The 26,438-nt window shown below is 39.4% G+C and overlaps 2 protein-coding genes across 3 annotated transcripts in view; one reads left to right on the top strand and one right to left on the bottom strand.

Moving 5' to 3' along the window:
• The window catches only part of ITSN2 (intersectin 2), a gene marked incomplete at its 3' end in the record, with an annotated part of 203,066 nt that extends 188,840 nt beyond the window's left edge, over positions 1-14,226 (bottom strand). The window contains exon 1 of the mRNA XM_082427412.1: positions 14,208-14,226. The remainder of the gene's footprint in view (positions 1-14,207) is intronic.
• Positions 1-26,438, top strand: part of LOC309644095 (uncharacterized protein) — a 79,416-nt gene that overhangs the window by 27,025 nt on the left and 25,953 nt on the right. The window contains exons 2-6 of one of the 2 annotated variants that reach the window (XM_082427527.1): positions 4,415-4,522; positions 11,359-11,394; positions 13,502-13,580; positions 13,744-13,808; positions 16,680-19,123. In XM_082427527.1, coding sequence (XP_082283653.1) covers positions 4,422-4,522; positions 11,359-11,394; positions 13,502-13,580; positions 13,744-13,808; positions 16,680-16,767 — 369 coding nt within the window. In that variant the 5' untranslated portion in view covers positions 4,415-4,421 and the 3' untranslated portion in view covers positions 16,768-19,123. The remainder of the gene's footprint in view (positions 1-4,414; positions 4,523-11,358; positions 11,395-13,501; positions 13,581-13,743; positions 13,809-16,679; positions 19,124-26,438) is intronic. The other variant, XR_014254230.1, reaches the window with a different exon arrangement.

Here is a 26,438-nt window from a genome sequence, read left to right as displayed (position 1 = left end):
CGTGTCTCAACGAGAGCCCACGTGCCGCAAACTACAAACCCCATGTGCCCTGGAGCCTGCGCACCACAACCAGAGAAGAGAAAAGCCTGCATGCCACAACTAGAGAGAAGCCTGAGCTCCGCAACGAAGAGCTCTCGTGCTGCGATGAAAGATCCCACACGCCTCAACGAAGATCCCACGTGCCACAACTAAGACCCAACTCAGACAAAAATAATAAATAAAAGAAAGAAAGAAAGAAAAGAAAAAAAGAAAAGAAAAGATAAACATATCACTTAAGTCAGGGGACCCCAACCCCCAGGCCGTGGACCGGTACCAGGCTGCAGCCTGTTAGGAACTGGGCCGCACAGCAGGAGGTGAGCGGCAGGTGAGCAAGGGAAGCTTCATCTGCCGCTCCCCATCACTCCCCATTGCTCGCATTACCACCTGAACCATCCCCTGCCCCCCCCACTTCCCCCCCAGCCCGTGCATGGAAAGGTTGTCTTCCACGAAACCAGTCCCTGGTGCCAAAAAGGTTGGGGACTGCTGACATAGGTGGTCTGAGGACCTGAATAATAGTCACATAGCAATATTTCTCTATCTCTTCCCCCCACCTCTGTTCCTTGTAAAGAGTTCTCGGAATCTATGTGGTATCTCACTAGTGTTCTGTGAATTTGTTCTCTTGGCTGCCTTGAAGTTTCTGTTCTTGCTGTCTTTTTTCAAAGGCCAACTAAAGGCCACACCCCTGCTGGCTGCTGACTCTCACTGATCTCTGTCCCCAGGCTGCTGATTCCCAGTGTCAAATTGTTGATGTTTGTGCCAGCAATACTACTTCTTGTCACTGCTGAAGCTGCTGGCTCCAAGGCTGTCAACATTTTACACCCTACTGCCCCCACACACTTGTGTTTTCCTAAATGGGAGAAGTTTCTCTCAATTTGCAAAATCAGGAATCAATATTTTCTCTTGAGTATCTGCTTTTATCTTTTATCTTATGAATACTGTGGACATGCAACTGACTTTTCTTTTTTGGGGCTGACTTATAGGAAAGTTCTTAGCTAAATCTACTTGTAATTCTAGAGGGTGGAGAGGATCTTATGGTTTGTATGTTTGTTTATTACTTTTAAGTGACTTTTGGACTTTGTTTTAATCTTACATTTTCACTTGTCTTTTATTCATTCATTCATTCATTCAATACTGTATTTATTTTGGTAAGGTGACTAATATCCTTTTTTTGGAAGTGGGAATATATAAATAATGGAATAAATGTGACAAAAATTTTTAGATTAAAAATATTTCCCCTTATTAAAATCTCTTTATCTTAGGAATCAGGACTGAATGCATGGCAGCTCTCTTGATTACTGTAGCTTTATAGCAAATCTTAAGATTGGAGAGTGCATTTCCTTCAAATTCTTCTCTTTCAACATTGGTTTCGTCATTTTAGTTCCTTTGTCTTTCCAATAAATTTTAGAATTGGCTTGTCTATATTTATAAAAACTTCCACTAGAATTTTTTAAATAACACCTTTACTGAGATATAATTCACACACTATAAAATTCAACCTTTTAAAGTGTACATTTCCGTGGCTTTTTATATATTCACAGAATTGTGTAACCATTATCACTATCTAATTCCAGAATATTTTTATCACCTCAGAAAGAAAGCCCATACCCATTAGAAGTCACTCATTTAATCAGTTGAAGACCTTAGGAAAAAAAGCTTGAGTCCCTGGAGGAAGAGAGAATTCTGCCTTGGACTCAAGCCTACAACATCAGCTCTTCTCTGAATGTCTAGCCTGCTGGACAGTTTTGAACTTGCCAGGCCTCACAGTCATGTGAGCCAGTTCCTACTCTGGAGAGCCCTGACTAATACAGATTTTGAAATCATACAATATGTGCCTTTTCTGTCTGGCTTTTTCATTTAGAATAATATGTTCAAGGTTCATCCACGTTCTAGCATGAATCCATTCTTCGTTCCTTTTTATGGCTGAATAATATTCTATTGTATAGATATATCACATTTTGTTTATCCATTCACTAGTTGATGGACATTTGTGTTGTTCCCACTTCTGTCGATTATGAATAATGATGCTGTGAACATTTGTGTACAAGTTTTTGTGGGGGCAGGTTTCAGTTCTCTTGGATTTCTCTTCAATATGTGGCCACACCATCTTACATTCCTCTCAGCATTGTATAAGTGTTCTAATTTCTCCACATCCTCACCAATACTTATTAGTGCCTCTCTTTTTTATTGCCATCAGAGGGGGTGTGAAGTGGTATCTCATTGTGATTTTTATTTGCATTTCCTTGATGGCTAGTGATGTTGAGAATTTTTCCTATTTATGTTTAGAGCCATCAAAGGACTGCTTCATGAATTCTGTCCATTTTATAGCTGCATTCAGTGGGAGAGATTGGAAGTATGCTTACTTCATTTTACCTGAAAACAGAAGCTTGTTAGTTTTCGATTCTTAGAACAAGAGTATCTTTACATTTTCTAATTATTATTGCTGGTGAATATAAATACAATTGATTTTTTGACGTTCATGTGATTTCCTGCAAACTTGCTAAACTCTCTTTAATTCTAGTGTTTTATCATCTGCAGATAACGAAGTTTTGTTTCTGTCTTTCCAATCCTTATTTGTTTATTTATTTTACATGATTGTATTGGCTAAGAACTCCAGAACAAAAAGGTAAATTAGAAATGGTGATATGACACCTCTATTTTCTTCCTGGCCAGCCCCCACCTTTAATCATCTTGTTAGCATAAACTACCTAGGGGCCCACGATGGGTCACCTTGTTAGCATAAATGTCAGGTATGGTCCAAAGGGCCCACCATGAATAACAGAGACACTTTTGCCACTTGGAAAATTCCAAGAGTGTAGAGGTTATCTCCCAGAGCTAGGACAAAGGCCAGACCTCTCTTTGGAGGTCAAATTCTTTACTACACAGTGGTATGAGGATTAAATAAATAATTACATGTAAAGCTCTTAAAATATGACCTGGAACATAGTAAATTCTCAATAACTGTTACTTACTACTATTACTCTTACTATTGTTATTAATCCTTGCCTCTTTTATTTTTGGTCTTTGACTTCTAAGAGAGCCTTGTTACCATTTTAATTTTTACTTTTGTCTGTCCAACAGCCTTTGCTTTCCTAGTTTCCCTTCCTCTTACATCTCACATAAGGAGGATATTGCTTGACCGAGAGAGGGAAGGAAAGTGTAGAAATCAAGCTAATGTCTTTGTCTCTTCTCCCAACAATCCCTGCCTCTTCCATTCTAAACCAGCATCCTCCTTCCCTTCTTAACAGCTCTCTTTCCTTCACTCCTAAATTGGAAGATCTTGACACTGTGAACCCAAATTCTTGCATAACAATATGCTGGTACTGGTCCCCACTTTAAACAAGCTCCATCCTGTCTCCATAACTCCCATGTATCTGCTTCATCTACCTGTTTAGACCCTCTAGGATCTGATTTTGCAATGAAAAGTTTAGAGATTATTACCAATAGTCTCTCAACATCTTACCAATAAACAGAACACAAGAAACATTATTAACAAACTTAGCAAAATTTTCTTACTAAAGAATTCTCCTGCTAAAACTCAGGCATGCTAAGTTATATATGAAGAGCAAAGCTTTAATGATGTAAGCTCCTGTTAATTTTTTGAATAAACAGGTCTTACCCCTTGCCATTGCACCTGAGAAATGGTGTTTCCATATTTTTTTAACTTATGTTACTTAACAAAATGCCTTCATTAAAAAAATGAAGGTCCTAATAGAGAAATCCTGTGTGACACAAACCAGTTGCATGAGATTTACCTTATCGCTAGTTCACTTATCAAATGTTCTTTTCCAAGGGACTGGAACTTCTAGTGCATAATTGGTTTTGGTTAAGAAAATCAGAATTCTGAATAAAAATGATTCCAAGTTGAAATAGAAAATAACTGGTTTTGGTTGTTTAAACAATCATTTCAAGGATTAAGTGACATTAGAGATCATTTAATCCAACTCCTGCCTTTTAAATATAAGGCAACTATCCAAGAATAAACAAAGTTCCATGCTGTGTTTTATGTTTTGAAGCTGTCAGAACCTCTTAAAAAATTAACCACTGCAGGGGGTAGACAGCAGAGGATTTGCTTCTTCAAATGTTGGAAATCACACCATGATTTTCCTATTGTTTTGGGAACAACTACTTGGAAATATTTCAAGGAGTTCATTTTAAGTTCAATCACATCTAAAGTGATGGAATTTATTAGTCACTGAATATCCATGTGCTCCCATGCATCTCCCAGCTCCCTTGTAGTTAAGTGGGTCTATGTGACTAGTTATGACAAATGAGATGTGAGTGGAAGTGACATGTGTCACTTCTGGGACAAAATGTAGAGAAAAGAGCACTTGTTAGTTCTTGATGCCTCTCTCTTTTCCTGCCACTACAACAGTAGAAGCTAAATGTCAAGATGGTGTAACCAAAAGATGGGAGTAGCCTGGATGTCAGGTGTGCTTAGAAGGGAGATGTCCAGAAGAGCCACGGTACCTGCAGCTAACTTCATGTAAGTGAAAAATAAACGTTAATAGGTTAAACCAATAACAGTTTGGGAGTATTTAATTCTGCAGCATAACTAATCTATCCTGGTTAACACATTAACAATACTCTTATATTAGCTATGTTTTAAACTTGCCATAATTATCTGAAACATAATTTATAATCTTTGACATTCATACAGATTTGAAACCTTAATATTTGTATGTATCTCTTATTTTAAAAAATGATGGCAAGTGAATTCTTATTTTGTCATGTTGAGTGAGAAGAGAGCACAATAGAAGACTATATCACCTATGATTAATATAAAACATGGTCAAGTTTAATCTTATTTAACATCTTGATTAAATCCGAATAATTAGGTAACCAAAAAAATTTTTATTTAGTTTATAAGGTTGCAATTTGCTATATATATCAGCACAGACTAAGCCATTTTGGAGGACAGCACAAAAGTTCTTTTAGGACTACAGGATATATTTTTCCTTTAATGTTTTCCTTTAATTTCCTTAAAGAGATGGATGGGTTAATTTTAATTTGTTTCCACAAAATTGAGAGCCAAAAGTTAGGTAATTTGCTCTAAGCCATACAAATGAATGAAGAAGGTAATACCGGAACCCAGCTTTCATTGTTTCCACTCAGTATATGCTTCCTCAAAAAGATACAGGATGGTAAGTAGGAAGAGATGAAAAAGTGGAGGGTACACTTCTACTTCCAGGAATGATGAATTAAGTAATTTAGACAAATCCTCCATTGAAGACAGAATGCTGAACAAGATATAACATCATCTTTCTAGAAATAGCAAATTAACAAATAGTGAGAAATTCCTAGGCTGAGGTCCTGGAGAAGATGAAAATCCACAAAGATGTGCCTGGAAGTGGTGCCATTTTGTTCTGAGGATGTTTAGTAATACAGAACAGGGAGTTGAGAGACTTAACTGCCTTTGGGGCTAGGAAGACAAAAGTTGGAGTCCATGGCCCACCACAGTAAGGGCCCTGCACCTTGAGACTAAAAGGACGGACACTAGAAATAAGGGTGAACTGTACTGCAGTCTGCTTTTGAGTCATCTGTGCAGCCCAGAAAATGTCAAGCTGTGAAATTGGATTAGGGTAATCTTGGATTGTTGGTGCCTCCAACTGCCTGTCAGAAGCAATGTAAATTCTCTTTGGAGAAAGAGAACATCACTGTAGGCCTCAAATTATTTTTACAAATAATTAAAAATAAAATTGTCAGGACACAATAAAAAAGAACCAGGTATACAAGATGAAAAATGCCATGAACAAGAAAAATAAAATATAACAGACTACAAAAACAGATCCTCAAGGATTCCAGATACAGACTGTAAAGCAGCTATGCTTATCAAAGTGAAGTAAATAAAAGGGAAGCTTGAATATTTTAGTAGAGAACTGTACAGAATTTTAAAAAAGTAACACATTAGAGTTGAAAAAGAACCAAATAGAATTTCTAATGGTAAAAAATAGAGTAACCTAAATGAAATCAGTGAATGAATTTAAGGACAAATTAGATACAGTTAAGAAAGAATTAGTGTACACGAAGACAAAAGAAGCCACCCAGAATGAAGCACAAAGAAAAAAAACAATGGAAAAAGAAAAGAGAGCAGAATGAAAATGTCTAACTTGTTTAATTAGAGTTTTAAAAGAAGTAAAAGACAATGGGACAGAAGCAACATTTAATGAGATAATGGCTGGGAATCTTTCAGCTCTAGACCTCAACCTACAAATTCAAGAAGCCTGGTGAATCACAAGGAGACTTGTTAAAAGAAAACCACGCATAGTCACATCATAGGGAAACCAAGAAAACCAAAGGCAAAGAGAAACTATTAAGAGCAGCTTAAGTTGCTGTTATTAAGAGCAGCAACTTAAGACAGTTGACTGTCAAAGAAGCAATAGTTAGACTGATTGCTGAATTCTTAGCAGCAATCACTGAAGCCAAAAGATTAAGTAATGATACCTTTAATGTGCTGAGCTAAATAGCTGCCAACCCAGAATTATATACCTAGTGAAAATATCCCTAAAATGCTGTGTGAAAATAGCCTCAAGTCAGTAATTAAAAGTTTTCCCTTCTGGTACCTGCTGCAAGTACACACCTGTGTGTACCACTCTTCTTATTCTTACTCACCTCCGACCTATAAGCTCCGTGCTCTTTGTAACTCTGCAAGGAGCTGCGAGAGAAGTGAGAACAAGAGTGAGGTAGGAAGGCAAGATGGGGAGTTAGAAAGTTCTTTCTTGGCTAACATTTTTCTAAGATGGCTTCACATCCTCTAGGGCCAGTAAATATTTGAAAACTGGCTCTCCCACAGGCAGTTTCCAGAATTCCTCATAAATATTGAGTTGTCCATGTTTTTCTTACTGCTTTGTAAGTTTTTTGTACATTCTAGATACAAGCCTCTTTTCAATAATATATGGTACAAATATAATTTCCCATTCTGTGGCTTACCTTTCCATTCTCTTAATGGTGTCTTTTGATAAATAGAAGTTATTACTTTTAACAAAGCTTAATTTATTATTCTTTTCCTTCTGGTGAGTGGATATTTTCTTATTTGCAAAGAAGTTCCCCTTTGTCTCTTTTAATAGCAAGGCCAACCCTTTTTCCTCAGTAGCATAAAACCCAAATTTAACTGTGTGATGTTGAACAGAACTTGGTAGCCTAACCAACAGCCATTTCCCATTTCTTCCCTGCTTACAAAACAATTGATGGGAGAAGAGATTAGGGGAAACGTGCACCCTAAAAACCTAGGTTGTTTGGTCAAAGCACCCCACACCTGACCCACTGAATCATAATTCTGGGACTAGAGTTTGGATGTGTGCAATTTTAAAAAGTTCCCCCGGTTGTTTTGGTTGTATCTTAATAAAGGTTACAAAGAAAAAAAAACCCCTCAAGTTTCAGGAATGTGATGGAAGGAAGGAGGGAATTTCACGCAGGGGTTGGAAAATAGTCCAGGGAGGATAAAGATTAAGAAGGGCACAAACTTCCAGCTCTAAGATGAATAAGTTCTGAGGATCTAATGTACAGTGTGGTGACTATAATTAACGGTACTGTATTATACACTTGAAAGTTGTTGAGAGTGGATCTTAAATGTTCTCACCACACACAAAAAAAGATAATTATGTGAGGGAATGATGGTGTTAACTAACCTTATTGTGGTAATCATTTGGCAATATATACATGTATTAAATCATCATGTTGTACACCTTAAACTTGCTTGTTATATGTCAATAGTATCTCAATATAAAGCTGGGAAAAAAATGCAAGGCATATGCAAAAACTAACAAGAAAGATATGGGCTACAAATATACCAATGGTACCAAGCAATTCAAATTTTAATTTTGTAGGCATTTATACAAGAATGAGGATTCTAAAAAATACATGGCGATTCTTTGCACATTTGCAGAAAAATTATCTAATAAATTATCTAATTTTAAAAAGATTAAGAAAAATGTGTTGGATTTAGTTTGAATCTTCAGTCATTAGTAAACTAAGAACACTTTTAGTTTATAGAGGTGTGGTATAGAATTTGGGTTACATGATGTTAAAGATAGGGAATAAGGAGTCAGAAAGCAAAGAACAGGTATATATTAAATATTTAAGCAGAGAAGATGGTAATAAAATGTTTTGCAGAGTCGTACACAAAGCGACGTTTTTCAGTTTTAAGATTTGAGATCTAGGGGAATTCCCTGGCGGTCCAGTGGTTAGGACCTGGGCCCTTTGGTTTGGGAACTAAGATTCTGCAAGATGTGTGACGCGTGGCGCAGCCAAAAAAAAAAGAAAAAGGAAAAGAAAAAAAAAAGGCTTGAGATCCAAGACCATTAAAATCCTTGAATCTTAGAGCTGAGAGGAACCTTAAAGGTCATCTAGTCGAATTCCGTTTGATACTTAAGTTTTCTTTACAAAGTCCTGTCATTCTGTCTATACTCAAGCTCCTTTGTCGGGGAGGTCTGCAGTGTTTCCGCATGGCTTTGAGTGAGGGTTTTTCCTTGTCCACTTTCCTCCTCAGAGTTTACTGATTGTCATATTTGAAACAGGAGGACAGGTGTCAGCTGTGACGGAATGTCATCTCAGTAATTTATTTAATAGCTTTCCAAAGGAAATGATAAAAAAGGGTCTGGCTTGAATTTTATTTTCCAAGGGCGAACACTGGATCAAACTTAAATAAATAGGACAGTATAAGAAATAGTGGTTCGTCAAGAATGAAGTTTTGAAGGTCAGTCCTTTGTTTTATTTATTTATTTATTTAGTCCTTTGTTTTAGACCTTGTGAGGAAAATTTAACTGTGTGGTATTTATTATGGCAATCCCAAGTCAGAAATTTGAGGAGGAGCCATATCATTTAGGAATGACTTTGGCTGAAAGAAACAGAATATCCGACTAAAACTGCTCAAACCACATGACCCATAATATGCCACTTAAGAAAACGTGTGAAAGCAGGTGATGACTGGGTGGTCAGCAGCTGGATGACGTTCGGGCACAAGGGCTGTTCCCTTGTCCTGCCCGTTCTGGCCACCAGATGGCGCAGCTGCTCTACACAGTGTATCCTCAGAGCGCCGAGTCCCAAGCAGGAAGGAAGGAGACGAGCAAAAAAAAAGGGCTTTCTCTTTCTTTTAAGTCTCCCTAAGCAGGAAGAAACATTGAGGCTCCCAGCAAATGTCTTGGGCCTGAATTTGACCTCATGCCCATCGCTAGACTCACAAAAGGGAAGTGAGAGTGACATGATTTGCTTAGGCTCTGAAAATGGGCACATCATTGCCCAATCGAAATAGGGCTTTTATTTTATGTATGTAATTATTATTATTATTTTTAAGCCTGAAAGAAGTGGGCAATAGCTGCTGGGTAGGCTACTAATAGCCTTGCCAGAGGAGCTCAGGAGAAATTATACACGCTAAATCCACCCGGCCCCGTGCCAAGGCAGGATAATGCCTCTTCAGAAACTAGTAAAATGTTTTTCTTCCTCTGATAATTATTCATTCTCTTCAGTGACTTAGAAAAACTTCTTGGACTACATTTCTTGCCATTAAGTACTTGATGAATATAGAAACTGACTGTAAAACTATTTTTAAAAGTCACTCTGCTTCTAACCGAAACTTCTTACTCTGGCTCTTAGCACTATACGAGTTGTACAAATCACCTCCAGTTTACATATTATAGAAGAGCCTTACATGGAAAAGAATAAATCATTTTCAAATTAGACATTCCATCTAGAACTGAGTAGCTGATTCCCAGCACTGTCTTTTATTTCTGACATGCTTTTACATGAGAGTAATCTTCTACTTGCAGTAATTCTCAGGATAAAATTTTCTTCTCAAAGCTCATTTTATGAAGTGTTTTTTGTTTTTTTTAGTTTTGGAGAATAAAGCAATTATTCTTGCGTTTTGAAATTGCACATCAAGTCCAGGAACATGAATTATTCTTTGTTTTTGAAATTGCATATCAAGTCCAGAAACACTGACTTTTTAATTTAAAATATTAATGTCAAGTGATGGCTGTAAACATCTCCTATTTTCACCCTCATTCTCTCAGTGTGCCTCTCTTTCTTGGTAGATCCTCATTCCTACTGGATTTCCATTGCACACCAATTATCTCAGGCTACCGCTGTTTACTGACAGCTGTTCTGTGCCCACCATGCAGCCACCCTTCTGCTGGTAACTGGACTCTCATTCCCATCTGTGGAAATCCCTGCCTCCCCAGTGTGGTTGCTTTGGCTGCGGCTTCACCCCTGGCTCAGGCACAGAGCTTGTGACCTAAATCAATCCAAATATTGCATTCCCCTGGACAGACTGATTCAGAATCAATGAGAAGTAATGATACTTTTGCTGGGACTTCTGGGAGAGAGATTCATTCTCTGTCCTGCTAGATTTTTATGTTTAATGCAAGGCTCAGAGTTGCTGTAGCCAACTTGACATCTTAAGGGGGAACCCTGTGAGAACTGACCTGTGAAGAGAGAGAGAGCTGAGAGAGAGAGAGAGGCACCCTGGTGATACTTTTCAGCCTTCAATCCAAGATAGCAGCGTAGAAGCAAGCCCTATTCCTGGACTGTTCAGTTACATAATCAAGTAAGTTCCTGTTTTGTTTAAGCCAGTATGTGGATCAGATCTTTTCTCACTTGCTATCAAAAGAGATCTACCGGCTATCAAAAGCTATACAAATGTTCAGAATCTCTTATGACCAAAAAGTGTCCTCAGATACTGAACATGTCATAAAAATTAATATGGAAAATACTTGTTAGGGAATAAATGCACTTATAACTTATTATGTCTAATATTTTTGCTGTCTTTTCTCCAAATAATAATGTCCACTCATCATACAATATAGAAAAGAGTTTGAATTAGTATCCTCCATTTTACATACTTAATATATTCTTTCTTTTTTTGTTGTTGTTTTTTCTAAATTTATTTATTTATTTAATTTTGGCTGCGTTGGGTCTTCGTTGCTGCACACGGGCTTTCTCTAGTTGCGGTGAGCCGGAGCTACTCTTCGTTGCACTGCGCAGGTTTCTCATTGCGGTGGCTTCTCTTGTTGCAGAGCACAGGCTCTAGAGCGCAGGCTCAGTAGTTGTGGTGCACGGGCTTAGTTGCTCCGCTGCATGTGGGATCTTCCCAGACCAGGGCTCGAGCCTGTGTCCCCTGCATTGGCAGGCGGATTCTTAACCACTGCGCCACCGGGGAAGTCCCTCATTCTCTTTAAAGGCAATATAGGATTTCTTGTGAGGCAACTGACATTAACTTTTTTCATTAAAAAAATTAAGGTATAACTTATATACAACGAATTTTACCCTTTTTAGTATACGGTTCTGCAAGTTTTGACTAACACATATCTTCCTTGGTCATTTTGATAGATACTGCCAAATAGCCCTTTTGAGAAAGTTGTGTAGGTATGTGTACCTGCTTTTCTACAGTCTTGTCAATTCAGATGTGTCATCAAACTTTTTGATCTTTATCCATCTGTAGGTGAAAGTGGTATTGCATTATCATTTAAAATTTTATTTCTCTTATTATGACGAAGCTTATCATTTGTATAAGATTCATTTAGATGTCCTTTCCTGGGAATGATCCAAACCTTTTCTTTTTTGGTCCATTTTTCTACAGTGGGTTGTTGTTCTTATTCATATCAAGTAAGGACTCTTGATATATTAAGAAATTAGTCCTTGTTTGGTATATAAATTACAAAAATTTGGGGAACGATGTTCACAGAAACATCACATAAGAACTGCACCCCCCCCCCCCACACACACACACAACAAACACTTAAAACTTTGTCAGCCACTGGGAGCACACTGTATATACAAAATTCTACTCCAGGAGAACTAAACTTCCAAAATTAGGTTTTGGCTTAGGAGATTGTCATGCTTTGCAAAGGAATCAGAGATGTATTGTCTAGAAACAAAAATAAAATGCACGTGTCTGTGCAATTAACTGTATAGTCTTTGAACAATCTACAAGGATTAAGGGTAAATTTTAAAAAATATATTTATTTATCTATTTGGCTGTGCCAAATAGTTGAGGCACTTGAGATCTTCGTTGCAGCACGCGTGCGGGATCTAGCTCCCTGATCAGGGATTGAAACCGGGCCCCTTACATTGGGAGCGCGGAGACTTAGCCACTGGACCACCAGGGAAGTCCCAAGAGTAAATGTTTTATTATCTATAATATAACTGACCTGGGTCTCTCTAATTAATACATGAGAATATCCATCAGTTAATTTCAAGCACATGGAAAAATATAAAGTCACTTCTGGGTGCTTCCTGCCATACCTTTCCAAAAATATTACATTATACTAAAATGAAGAATACATTCACAGTTGCAGTGATCTAATCTCCAAACTGCACACATAATATTCATTAGAGATCTCTATATTTCAGGATATAATGGAGAAGAGGTGGGATGTAAGAAAATTAAAAATTACTTTATTTTCACATGGCATGGAGAAACAAAATGTGTTATTTGGCCCCCAATACTGCAGAAGACAGCTTGTGAACTAAAAATGAGGGCACAGAAAACTTTACTTGATTTATAAATTTATAGAATGTTTAGGAGAGAACCTCCAGAAAGAGGGAGATGGAAATAGGGAGAGAAGAGTGACTCAATACGCCTTCTTACATATGGAATGATGGACATAAGGGTATAATTAAGTCATCCATTATGAGCTTGTATAAGGTTAGTACAAAGGTCACTGCCTTTGATTTTTTTTTTTTTTTAGAGCAGAGAAAGATTTATTGCAGGGCCATGCAAGGAGATGGGTGGCTCATGCCCCAAAATACCCTGAACTCCCTGAAGGGTTTCAGCAAAGAATTTTTTTTTTTAACATCTTTTTTGGAGTATAATTGCTTTACAATGGTGAGTTAGTTTCTGCTGCATAACAAAGTGAGTCAGCTATACATATACATATATCCCCATGTCTACTCCCGCTTGCGTTTCCCTCCCACCCTCCCTATCCCACCCCTCTAGGTGGTCACAAAGCACCGAGCTGATCTCCCTGTGCTATGCGGCTGCTTCCCACTAGCTACCTATTTTACATTTGGTAGTGTATATATGTCCATGCCACTCTCTCACTTTGTCCCAGCTTACCCTTCCCCCTCCCCATGTCCTCAAGTCCGTTCTCTACGTCTGCGTCTATGTCTTTATTCCTGTCCTGCCCCTAGGTTCTTCAGAACCTTTTTTTTTTTTTAGATTCCATATGTATGTGTTAGCATACGGTATTTGTTTTTCTCTTTCTGACTTCACTCTATATGACAGACTCTAGGTCCATCTACTGCCTTTGATTTTAATTTGCGTATTGATATTGAACATTTTGTGTACTCTGTCATTATACATGACTTTTTTCAAACATGGATAATTGGTAGAAGTAATACATATTGGCAGCCTTTTAATTCTTTCTCTTTCACACCAATCCTTTTGTGTAACCAGCTCACTGAACAAGCAGGACTTGTACTTTGTGACCATAGAAGCAACTTATTTTTATTTCCTACTCTCTTTTTAAAGCTCTCTGTGGGAGGGAAGCCCTTGCCTTCCCCTCTGGGTGGAGATTCCAGCACTTGCATCACATTCTGCTCACTTTCAGGTAATAAGAATCCTTATGGTGGCTTTAAGTCCCAAACACAACCTCAACCTAGTAATTAAAGCTTATCCCTTACTTCAGCTGCGGCCTGTTGCAGGTGAGAGTCTGTGATCCAGGAAAGGTGAGAGGGGGAAACAGTTTCTCTTGCTCACGTGCCTCTCCCTAGCTGGACGCTGTCTGTGAGGAGCCAGGAGCCAGGAGCCAGGAGCAGGCATGGGAGCAAGGAGCGAAGTGAGTGGTAAGAAAGTACCTACTGGTGGCTACTGGCTGGCTTCCCTTCTCCGGGCCTAGTGATGCCCACTCTCATGGGCAGTTTTCTAGGTCCTTCATGCATTCTGCTCCTGGGCCTTCACTGACCCATCCTGTGACCTGAGAAGCGCCCTTTCTTTTGGTTGGTTGCACCTGCTCTCTTCTTGGCACTCTCCTGCTTTCTACCTATGTCCCCTCACACCACAAAGCTGCCCTCGAGGGCAGGACCCACTGAAATGACGTCTGGACAGCAGGAGAGGTCCTGCTCATGCTGTGGGTGTGGGCAGCCCCTGTGTCACCTTTAACTTTCTCAGTCATGGGCCCCTGTAAGCAACCCTGTTTGGAGTGGGTCTCCAGGGCATCCTACTGAAGCTCCCTTACCTTTGAGGGGAAGGTTTCAAAGCTCCCTCCAGAGGAACCCTCCTCACAAAGTTCTTCCTCTCTCCTCTCTCAAGACGGTAGGGCCTCAGTGTGGGTTCCTTGTCTAACCTGTTCTTGGCACCTGCTTTGAAGTTCCCACATGGCCTCACACCTCACTTTGGAATCTGAAATCTATCAAAACTGGGTGCATGAGTCAAACCTCCCAGTTACACATCTTGTCATGTTGTTTTCTCTTTTTCTTCTGAAGGAAACTCCTTTTACTTGTAGAGTTATTGCTAGCAAAACTTTCTCCCTGCCAGAGGGCATCACTCAAATTGGTGAAATGGCCTTTATTATCTCATGTCCCTGGGAGGCCCCTCAGCTGTCTTTGTCTCTTTATTTAGGTCACCTGTTTTTGATTAGGCAACATATGCACATGGTATAAAATTCTAAAGGCACGAAAGGGAAGAGCGTGAAAAGCAGGTTTCTCCTCAACTCTGATCACTTGGATTCCTCATCCCTCCCTCCAAAAGTAACAACTATTTTGAGATCTGGAGTATGTTTCCAGAAGTATCGATAGGGACACAAGTATATATGTCTATGAAACCTTTTGCTTATAAAGGTAGCATGTAACAAACTTTTCTGTACTCTGTTCTTTCCACTTAATATATATTGTAGATCATTACATACCAGCACATATAAAGCTATCTCTTTCTTTGTAATGTCTACATTAAATTTCAAGGGGTATAACATAATTTGCTTCACCAGTTCCACAGTTATAAAGATTCAGGTTTATCTTTGTTGACTGATTTAAATAACCCATTTACGTAATGGTTTGAGCATGGGCTCTGGAACCAGGCTGTGTGTATTCACATTTCAGCTCAACCACTTACTTTCTGTGTGGCGCGAGGCATTCTACTTAACCTCTCTGTGCTTCACTTGCTGCATCTCTAAAATGGGTGTAAAAATATTTACCTCTTAGAGTTGTGACATTAAATGAGTTAATACATGTAAAGAGCTTACAACCATGCTTAGCACACTAAGCACTTAATATACGTTAGTGTTCATTCTTACTGGATAAAATTGCTCTGTGCCCTCCTGCTGTTCCTAAGCCTGGTCTCGATAGGTAGAGGGAGGGAGCTGTTGTCTCTCCCCTGTGGTGTTGCGGGGAGGGACTGTGATTCAGACGTGCTGTCTGGTACTTGCTGATCTCAGGGGGGCCTGGGTGCTCTTTGCTGCTTTGTTTTCACAGGTCAAGTCTGGGGTCTAGGACTTGTGACCTGGTTCTCACAGCTAGCTGAGGCCTTATGGCACTTCCTGGGCCACTCACCTTCCCTCTTGGCCCTAAAACCTATCTGAGGTCTGGCTGCTTCTCCAGTTTAGCCCAGTCCAGGCAGTTTGCTCTGTGTTCTCTCAATTCAGAGCCATGGCTTTCTTTTTCTTTTTTTAAATTCTATTTATTTATTTATTTATTTTTACTGTGTTGGGTCTTCGTTTCTGTGCGAGGGCTTTCTCCAGTTGCGGCGAGCGGGGGCCACTCTTCATCGCGGTGCGCGGGCCTCTCACTATCGCGGCCTCTCTTGTTGCGGAGCACAGGCTCCAGATGCGCAGGCTCAGTAATTGTGGCTCACGGGCCTAGTTGCTCCGCGGCATGTGGGATATTCCCAGACCAGGGCTTGAACCCGTGTCCCCTGCATTGGCAGGCAGATTCTCAACCACTGCGCCACCAGGGAAGCCCAGAGCCATGGCTTTCTTACTCTGGTGATCCCCTCTGACAAGCTTCACTCTCAGCTTTTGTCAGGAGTCTTCAATAAGTTTCTGGGCAGGAGCCTTCTTTGTCTTTTGTGTTATGCTGTAATCTAATGAATGCACCTCTCCAAATTCTCCATCCTCTCTTGGTTGGCTAAAGGTTGTCCTGTAGTACTTTCTTCCAGAAAGGAACAACAGTTCACCCTTGAACAACATGAGTTCAAACTGAGAGTTCGCTCACACGTGGATTTTTTTCAGTAAATATGTTGGAAAATTTTTTGGAGATTTGTGACAAATTGTACAAGCTCACAGATGAATTGTGTAGCCTAGAAATATCAAAAAAAAATTAAGAAAAAGTTAGGTATGTCATGAATGCATAAAGTATTATGTAGATACTAGTCCATTTTATCATTTACTAGCAAAAAAATAAACAAATCTATTATAAAAAGTTAAAATTTATCAAAACTTATGCAAATAAACACTGTGCCATTCGCAGCTGAGTGAAATGTAAACAAAAGTAAAGATACGGTATTAAGGCATAATTGCATAAAATCAACTGTGGTACATACTGTACCGCTGTAATAATGTCGTAGCCACCTCCTGTTGCTATCGTGCTGAGCTCACATAAAATGCCGGGTGACACATTTTCTCCGCATGAGCAGTTGGTGGCTCCAGTAAATTGCACGTCGTAGTAAAAAGTGATCTCTTGCGGATCTCACATATTTTTCTTCGTGTTTACTTCAGTACTGCAACCTTGAATAACACATGGGATCCACATGAAGTGCCACTACTGATGCTGGAAGTGCTCCCAAGAAACAGAGAAAAGGCATGACGTTACAAGAAAAAGTTAAATTGCTTGATATGTACCGTAGATTGAGGTCTGCAGCTGTGGTTGCAGCCATTTCAAGATAAATGAACCCAGCGTAAGGGCTATTTAAACAAGAAAAGGAAACTCGTGAAGCCGCTGTTGCTGCAGCTACACCAGCAGGGGCGAAAACCTTGCACTTTTTTGCGAAATACCTTTTTATCTGGCATTGAAGATGTAGTTTTATGTGGTGCACGATTGCTATAAGAAAGGCATACCTATAGACTCTAATATAATTCAAGGAAAAGCAAGGTCATGCTCTGACATCTTAAAGCAAAAGGAAGGTGAAGAATCTAAAGCTGGAGAATTTAATGCCAGCAAAGGATGGTTTGATAATTTTAGAAAGAGGTTTGGCTTTCAAAACATCAAGATAACAAGAGAAGCAGCTTCTGCTGACCAAGTGGCATCAGACAGGTTCCCAGACATCATTAAGAAAACCACTGATGAGAAAGGGTATCTGCCTGTACAGGTTTTTAATGCAGATGAAAGTGCCCTATTCTGGAAAAAAAAAAAAAAAAGCCATGAAGGGCATTTATTAGTAAGGAAGAGAAGCAAGCACCAGGATTTAAGGCTGGAAGGGATAGGCTAACTCTACTGTTTTGTGCAAATGCAGTTGGGTTTATGATCAGGACTGCCTTTATCTATGAATCTGCTTTCTCCCAAGCCTTGAAGGGAAAAGATAAACACCAGCTGCCAGTCTTTTGGTTGTACAAGAAGGCCTGGACAATAAGAACCCTTTTTCTGGATTGGTTCCATCAAAGTCGGGAAGCACCTTTCCAGTAAGACTTTTAAAGTTCTTTTGATATTGGACAATGTCCCTGGCCACCCAGAACCCCATGAGTTCAACACCAAAGGTGAGGTGTTTGAGTGGTTTACTTGCCCCCAAACACAACATCTCTAATTTAGCTTGTAGGTCGGGGATCATAAAGACCTTTAAGGCTCATTACACACAATACTCTTTGGAAAGGATTGTCAACCCTATGGAAGAGAACCCCAGTAGAGAGAACATCATGAATGTCTGGTAGGATTACACCATGAAGATGCCATCATTGTTAGAGAAAAAGCAGTGAAAGCCCTCAAGCCCCAAATAATAAATTCCTGCTGGAGAAAACTGTGTCCAGATGCCGTGTGTGACTTCACTGGATTTATGACAGAGCCAATCAAGGGAATCAAGAAAGAGATGTGGATACGGCAAAAAAGATTGGGGGAGGGAGTGAAGGGTTTCAGGATATAGGTCTTGGAGAAATTTAAGATCTAATAGACATCATACCAGACGAATTAGCAGAAGATGACTTGACGGATATGAGTTCTTCGGAACTGGTGCCAGACGATGAGGAAGAAGATGTAGAAGAAGCAGTGCCAGAAAACAAATGGACATTAGACAATCTGGCAGAAGGATCTTGATTATTCAAGACTGCTTTTGACTTCTTTTATGACATGGACCCTTCTATGATATGGGCACTGAAACTAAAGCAAATGCTGGAAGAATGATTGGTACCGTATAGAAACATTTTAAGAGAAATGAAGAAGGAAAAAGTCAGGCAGAAATCATGATGTCTTTCTGTGAAGTTACACTGAATATGTCTGTCTCTCCTGCTGCCCCTTCCATCTCCTCCACCTCTTGCACCTCTGCCACCCCTGAGACAGCAAGTCCAACTCCTCCTCTTCCTCCTCTTCCTCAGGCTGCTCAACGTGAAGATGGCAGGAATGAAGACCTTGGACTTCCCTGGTGGCACAGTGGTTAAGAATCTGCCTGCCAATGCAGGGGACATAGGTTTGAGCCCTGGTCCGGGAAGATCCCACGTGCCGCGGAGCAACTAAGCCGAGGCGCCACAACTACTGAGCCTGCACTCTAGAGCCTGCGAGCCACAACTCCTGAGCCCTCATGCCACAACTACTGAAGCCCGCACGCCTAGAGCCCATGCTCCGCAACAAGAGAAGCAGCCACCTCAATGAGAAGCCCGCGCACCACAACGAAGAGTAGCCCCCGATCACCACAACTAGAGAAAGCCCGCATGCAGCAATGAAGAACATAGCCAAAATTAAATAAATTAATTAATTTTTAAAAAAATAATGAAGACCTTTATGATGATCCACTTTCACTTAATGAATAGTAAACAGTCATCATGCTGTACAGTTAATAAACTTACCTGCTATGTATGTATGTGAGTGTCTTTGTGTGAAAATCTAATAATTGTATGGCAAGAACTGTATGAGACATTTTTGCGTCATCATCATCATCATCACCTAAGTATTCATTGTGTAGAACACTGTGTGCAAGACTTGGATTGAAGTGGAGATCCTATCCCTACCTAGGCATAAGGTGAGTGATATTTAATATAAACTTAATAATGTGTTAGTTTTCTTACTGTTTTATAACTTTAAAAGAATTACATTACAGTATAGTGTGCCTCTCCTGTAATTGGAAAAACAGTATCAACCTATCATCGCAGTGTTTTGTATCATGCAAAACAATATTGATGTAGGCACTGACAGACAATTCATCTTGTAAACATGATGTAAACTTACGGTATTGATAAATACAGTACAGTACTGTAGATATATTTTCTCTTCCTTTTTTTTTTTTTTTTCTAAATTGGGGTATAGTTGCTTCACAATGTTATGCTAGTTTCTGTTGTACAGCAAAGTGAATCAGCCATATGTATACACGTATCCCCTCCTTTCTGGATTTCCCTCCCATCAAGGTCACCGCAGAGCATCGAGTAGAGTTCCCCATGCTATACAGCAGGCTCTTACTAGTTATCTATTCCATACATAGCAGTGTATACATGTCAGTCCCAGTCTCCCAATTCATCCCACCCCCTTCCCCCACTTGGGGTCCATACGTTTGTTCTCTATGTCAGTGTCTCTAGTTCTGCTTTGCAGATAGGTTCATCTGTACCATTTTTCTAGATTCCACATATATGCGTTAATATATGATATTTGTTTTTCTCTTTCTGACTTACTTCACTCTGTCTCTAGGTGCATCCATGTCTCTACAAATGACCCAATTTCATTCCTTTTAATGGCTGAGTAATATCCCACTGTGTATATGAACCACATCTTCTTTACCCGTTCATCTTTCAATGGACATTTAGGTTGCTTCCATGTCCTGGCTATTGTAAATAGTGCTGTAATAAACATTGGGGTGCATATGTCTTTTTGAATTATGGTTTTCTCAGGGTCTTCCTTATGTTTTTAGTAATAACATTTTCTTTTCTCTAACTTACTTTTTTGTAAGAATACAGCATATAATACATATAACATACAAAATATATGTTAATCAATTTTGTTATCAGTAAGGCTTCTGGTCAACAGTAGGCTATTTGTAGTTAAGTTTGGGGGGATTCAAAAGTTATATGCAGATTTTTGACTGCACATGGGTCAGTGCCCCAAACCCCTGTGTTATTCAAGGGACAGTTGTATATTCCCTGACTTTTGGCATGCTTGACAATATTTGTCTGTTGCGTTTATATTAAATATGCTGAGTATGAAAATCTTGGATCACACTCCTTTCTTTATAAGGATTGCCTCACTGTGTTCTATTGTTGAATGTGACTATGGAGAAGTCTAAAGCTCATCTGAAACTTTTTCCCTTTAAAGATTAGTTGATAATTTTGCATGAATGCTCAAAGTATTTTTTTTCTTTATCATTAAAGACCAGTAACTTTATTGGGGCATGTTCTTGTTGACAATTCAAAATGTTCATTTTCGTTTGTTTTGCTTTTTTTCTCAAGCCTTTCTTCTGTGTTCTTTAAAGGTTTTCAAGAGTTCATTGTTAGTTTCTTTGTTGCTCTTATTGTTATCCTCAGTTCAATGATGGCAAATGCCTTTTCCCTGCTTTTTTCCTGAATTCTTCCAATTGATTTAAAAAATTAACTTTTATGCAATATTTTATCTGTGAAATTATAAAGTATATATAAGGCATAAGGACTAATCAAACAAAGATTTGACCGCTAACATTTGGGTTAGAAGTACACCAACTTAAACTGACAAGTCAATTCTAAAATTTATCTGGAGGGCTTCCCTGGTGACACAGTGGTTAAGAATCTGCCTGCCAATGCAGGGCACACGGGTTCAAGCCCTGGTGCGGGAAGATCCCACATGCCGCAGAGCAACTAAGCCCGTGCACCACAACTACTGAGCCTGCGCTCTAGAGCCCGTGAGCCACAACTAGTGAGCCTGCGTGCCACAACTACTGAAGCCTGTGCGCCTAGAGCCCGTGCTCTGCAACAAGAGAAGCCACCGTAATGAGAAGCCCATGCGCCGCAATGAAGAGTAGCCCCCGCTCACTGCAGCTAGAGAAAGCCCGCGTGCAGCAACGAAGACCCAACACAGACCCAATAAATTTTAAATTTATTTTAAAATAAATAAATTAAATAAATAAATAAAATTTATTAAAAAAAAATTTTTTTTAAATAAAATTCATCTGGAAATTCTAAGAACCTAGCGAAATCTTGAAGGTGGTGGTCTTGAAGAAGTAGAATAAAGATGAAGGACTTAGACTTCTAAGCATTAGATTTCTTATGAAGTTAAAATAATTAAGAGAGCATGGTGTAGGTACTAGGAGAGACAAATAGATCAAGGAAAAGAAGTCCAGAGATAGACCCACACATGTACAGTTCCGTGATTTGTTATAAATTTAATTCGGAGGAAAAGATGTTATTTTGAATAATGGTGCTAGGCAAATTGGCTGCCCACATAGGAAAAAAAATGAACCTTGACCCCCATCTCCCTTCATAAACCAACATTAATTTGAGGTGGATCATAGAACTGAATGTGAAAGTTAAAACAATAAATCTTAAAAAGAACATGGGAGAATATCTTTTATGATTTTGCTGCAGGCAATGATCTCTTAAACAGGTTGCAAAAAGCACTACATATAAAATAAAATATTGACAAGTTGGTCCTAATTAAAATCAAGAATTTTTCATCAAAAGACATCAATGGAGTGAAAAGGCAAGATACAGACTGGGAGAAGAATATTTGTAGACATATATCTAACAAACGACTCCTACCCAGAATATACAAATAACTCCTTCATATTAATAAGAAAAAGACAACCTGATAAAAAATGGGCAAAGACTTGAATGGGTACTTCACAAGAAGTAAGCACGTGAAAAGTTTCTAAATTTGAGTCATCAGGGAAATGTAAATTAAAATTACAATGAGGTGCTTCTACCAGAATGGCAAAAATTAAAAAACTAACAATATCAAGTAGAGGCTAGGATGTGGAGGATGTATTCCTGGTTTAAATTAGTACAGCCACTTTGGAAAACGTTTTAATTATTCAAAACTAAATATACATGTACTTTATGACCTAGAAATTCCACTCCTTTGTATATTCCCAATAGAAATGAATGTTTATATCCCCCCAAAAGACAAGTACAAGAGTGTTCATAGCAGCTCTTTTCGTAGTAGATAAAAACTGGAAACAGTTTAAATATTAATGGATAAATAGCCTCACATTCATGTAATGGGATACTATGTAACATTGCAAATGGATGAACTACTACTATTCACAACCATGTGGATGAAACTCATAGACACAATGTAAAGTGAAAGAATGTATAAGAGTACCTACTATATGTTTTCATTTGTAGAACATTCAACACTAGACAAAACTAGCTGATGGTTGATGATAGTGGTGAAAACAACAATTACCTTTGACTGGGAAGGGCAGGGAGGAGCCTTCTAGGATGTTGGTAGTGTTCCATACCTCTTCAGAATGGTGGTTGCATGGGTATAGTTACTTTTTAAAACTTCATCAAGCTATACATCTAAGACTTTACTATATATAAATTCTACCTCAAAGAAACAAATGTTAATGCTAACTCATTTGTTAGCTTCAGTCATCTGGTCATTTTCTCCTTGAACCCTTGTATCTCCGCTTTGAGTGTTTGTTATATACAGGTTATTTTTTTCTAGAGGTTATTTTTTCTTTAGTTCCTCGAGTTTATGGAGATTTGTTTGGTTATGATTTTCACTGGCTTTGTGGCAAGATTTTTCTGCTGTTATTCTTTATCTGCTAGTCATTTTTCCCTCTTGATTTCCTTCTTTTTTCTTGTATTTTTGTAAAGAGCTGTGCTGTTCCCCTTTTGATTATTTCCCACCTTTAGTAAGGGCACTTTTTCCTGCAGGGCTGATACACTACCCATTTCCAAAGGACAGCATCCATATTGTATTCTCTCCAGGGGGCGCCGTTCACACAGAATATGATATGAATAGTGTCTTCTGAGACACCTCTGCTGAGACGACCTATCTGCTGAAATTCTTGTGGCGAAGGGACCAGAGCAGAGTGCCAAACCTCTCCCCGAGCCCCCATGATATCAGCGGGGTTTGTATGTGTGCTTGTGTGAGCTGGTCTAGCCTTTCCTCCTCTTCAGAGGAGAAGGTTAGCAACTGCAGGGCAGCTCATTACTGACAGCCATTCCTCTACCTGACATCACCATGGTGGGTCTGTAACCTTCTTTCCTCACCTGCTGTCCCTGCCCTCTGTGGTCTCCAAAAGGGTCCGAGGAAACTTCAACAGCTGACCTGCAGCAATTCTTGTTCTAAGCAAGTATTGTTGGTTTTGCATCTCAGGAATCCACTTATGTTTGAGCTGAGTTCTGCCAGCTCTGCAGTATGCAGTTTCCCTGCCTGGATCTCTTTTCTCAGGTTGGATGATCGCCATAGAAAACAGCCTTCCTTCATATATATTAAGGTTCATGGTGAAAGCGGCTTAGCCATTTCATCAAAGATGAAGTTTCTTATTCTCCTTATTGCTTTCAGGTGATTTAAAATATTTTGCTGTCACAAACAGTGCTGCAATGTATATAATTCAGTTTGTATATATGCAAGTGTATCTGTAGAACAAAGCTCTAAGATTGGAATTTGGGTTAAAAGGGTATGTGCATTTATCATTTGAACATTACCTAGAGGTTGTACCAACTTAGACTCCCATCAGTAAGCATGCCCATTTCCCCAGATCCTTGTCAACACCACGGACTATCATACATTTTGGTCTATGCCATTCTAGGAGGTACAAAATGGAGTCTTAGTATATTTTGAAATAACATTTTCTCTTTTTGCTTATTTAAGAATCACTTGTCTTAGTGTTACCTTTGTACTTCCTTTTCTACAAACTGTCTATCCATTTTATTAGCCCATTTTCCTATTGGGTGTTGGTCTTATTGATTTGCAGGAACTCTTTATATTAAGGAAATAAGCCCTTTGTGATACGAGGTGCAAATATTTCCCCCAATTTGTCATTTGTCTTTGGATTTTGCTTAGGGTAACCGTTGCTTTATTGATTTTTTTTTATTCACGAAGCTGCAGTTATGGATCTCTTCTTTGATGACTTATGGCGTTTTTACATCCTGAGAAATGATCTTCAGTGTAATGTAAGGTGAATCCTTTTGTGGTCGCCACCCATGGTGAAACAGGGCTTAGAAACATGGTGAAATAGGGTCAACATCATGCAGTATGGCTTAAAGATCAGATTTTATTGAAGAAACCTACAAGCCAGGGGTCAGCAAGAAGAGATGAGGTGAGCAGTCCTCTATCTTCTCATCATCCTGTGGAGAGACATACCAGAGCCTGGGTAATCAGCTAGACACAGAGCAGGTTTGAGTTTCAGGGGAAGGATCCCTCATCCTCCCCGCAGTGCTCTTCCTTCTTACTGTGCAAGCATCTTGTTTGTGGGGGGGATAATGAGACTACTGGGCACCAAGAAGTCTAGATTTGGTATTTAGGATTATGACTATCCACAGGGATTATTTGGGAAAACTAGCTGCCCAAAACTTGGAGACTTTGGGGCCAGCAGGAAGTTGTATAATAAACATTGAGAAGGGTAATTATGCTGATATTTCCTAATTTTTTATAGCCAGGGGGTCAAAAGATTTCATTTAAACTGATAAGTCAGATAAAGCAGTATAACACACTAAATAGCACAAAGGAAAACCCTAAGACTGATTCTAAAATTGGGCCAAGTTCTTGGTTTCAATGATAAAATCCATACTCACTAGTTTAGGCAGAAAGGAATTTATTAAGTAGCTCATCTAAGCATTGGAAAGGCTGGAAGAAACGGGCTTTAGGCTAACGTTCTAGCACCAACTCTTAGAACTACATTGCAGAACTAGCCTGGTGAGATAGCTGCGGCCACTTGTCCTCCGCCATGCCCAGGAAGGCACTTCCTCGAAACCACGAGCTGCTGCCTCCAGCTGCAGAAATGTCCTCCCCAGCACAGAATGCTCTTCCCGCAGATAGCTGTGTGGTTCCCTCCCTTGGGCAGCCCCCAGTTGGCTTCTACTCCTGGGTTTGAAGTTTGCAGATTAAATTTGGCCCTGGGCCCCGAGAGCCTTAATAATGGCCTTGGGCATGGAGACTCAGTATAAATCTGTTTGTGTCCTCAGCTTTCATCTTTCATTACCCATTGCTGCTCACATGCCCCAGGGATAAATCCCGGCTTCAGTACTCTTCTTCTTTTGAAACAACTGGGTGGTTTCTTTCCCCAGGAACTAAGAGAACCATTTTCTGAAGGGAGAAGAGTGGCTTCCACCTAGTTGTATACAGAGTAGACATGGATCAAGTGCAAATTCCATCTCAGAATCAAAAGGGAGATGTTAAGAGTATCTTGTGCTGGACTCTCTGTAATTGCCTTTAGGGAATTAATACATTTAGTGTCCACACTAAAGGCTAGTGTCCACACTAAAGGCTAGTGTCCACAGTAGGCATTTGAAATCATTTATTATTTTATAGATTCAAAATTTTTTTGACATGTGGGACAGCCTTTTGATACCAGTCAGGTCAAAAAGTGGGTCCCCAGTTCATTGGTGATGTCATTCCATTTCACACAGACTCCCTGGTGTGTTCTTCCTTTCCGAGTCTGCACACCACATTCATGCACTCTATGGGGAGATTATTTTTAGTCATCAAATTCCTTGACAAGCTGGTGATGAATTTCTGCTAGAAAAAAAATTTTTTTTGCATTAAAAATATCAAATCACAGCATGAATTTCATCTGGGAACCACATGTCTAGGAAAGTAATTATTTCAAACCCAAGGGCATAACCGACCACAGCTAAAATGGATCCAGTTTATGGTTCTGCCATACTTGCTCATAAAGCATTGTACTCCCAACAAAATCACAGTGCGACACACTGGGTACTGGCCACTAGCCTTGTAACTTTCTTCTTTACTGACTTGGATATTTGAGACCTGAACTTCAAGGGAGTTTGTAGTCTCTGGAAGTGGAGAACAGGGACCAGCTAAAATGATCAACTTTGAGGGATTCTGAGAGCATGACTTGCATACGCAAGAAAACAGTACTACAGAAAGTTCTCGAAAATCTGCTACCTGTATTAATGTTGACTGTGGTTCTGAGAGGAAATTTGATTGTAAGTTCCTTCTAGGAAAGGAAGGAGTGTATCCCTAGCACATACCTGCTTGGTAGGTGCTTTGATGATGAACGGAAATAAAACCTTGACTTCATGAAGGAAAACAGCAGTGTCTCCTGTAGCTGCCATTCAATAAATAATCATCGAATGAGGGGCAGTGAAGGGTAATTATACCCCTTAAGGGGTAATTCAGCTAAACTTTGCATCTGTGCTTGTGCACAACCATGTGGGTAAGGGTAAGCTGCCTCAGAAAGACAT

This window comes from Balaenoptera physalus, assembly GCF_965194825.1.
Source record: "Balaenoptera physalus genome assembly, chromosome: 15".
Taxonomy (NCBI): domain Eukaryota; kingdom Metazoa; phylum Chordata; class Mammalia; order Artiodactyla; family Balaenopteridae; genus Balaenoptera; species Balaenoptera physalus.
The sequence above is the reverse complement of the archived record's forward strand: the minus strand, read 5'-3'. Positions and strand labels throughout refer to the sequence as shown.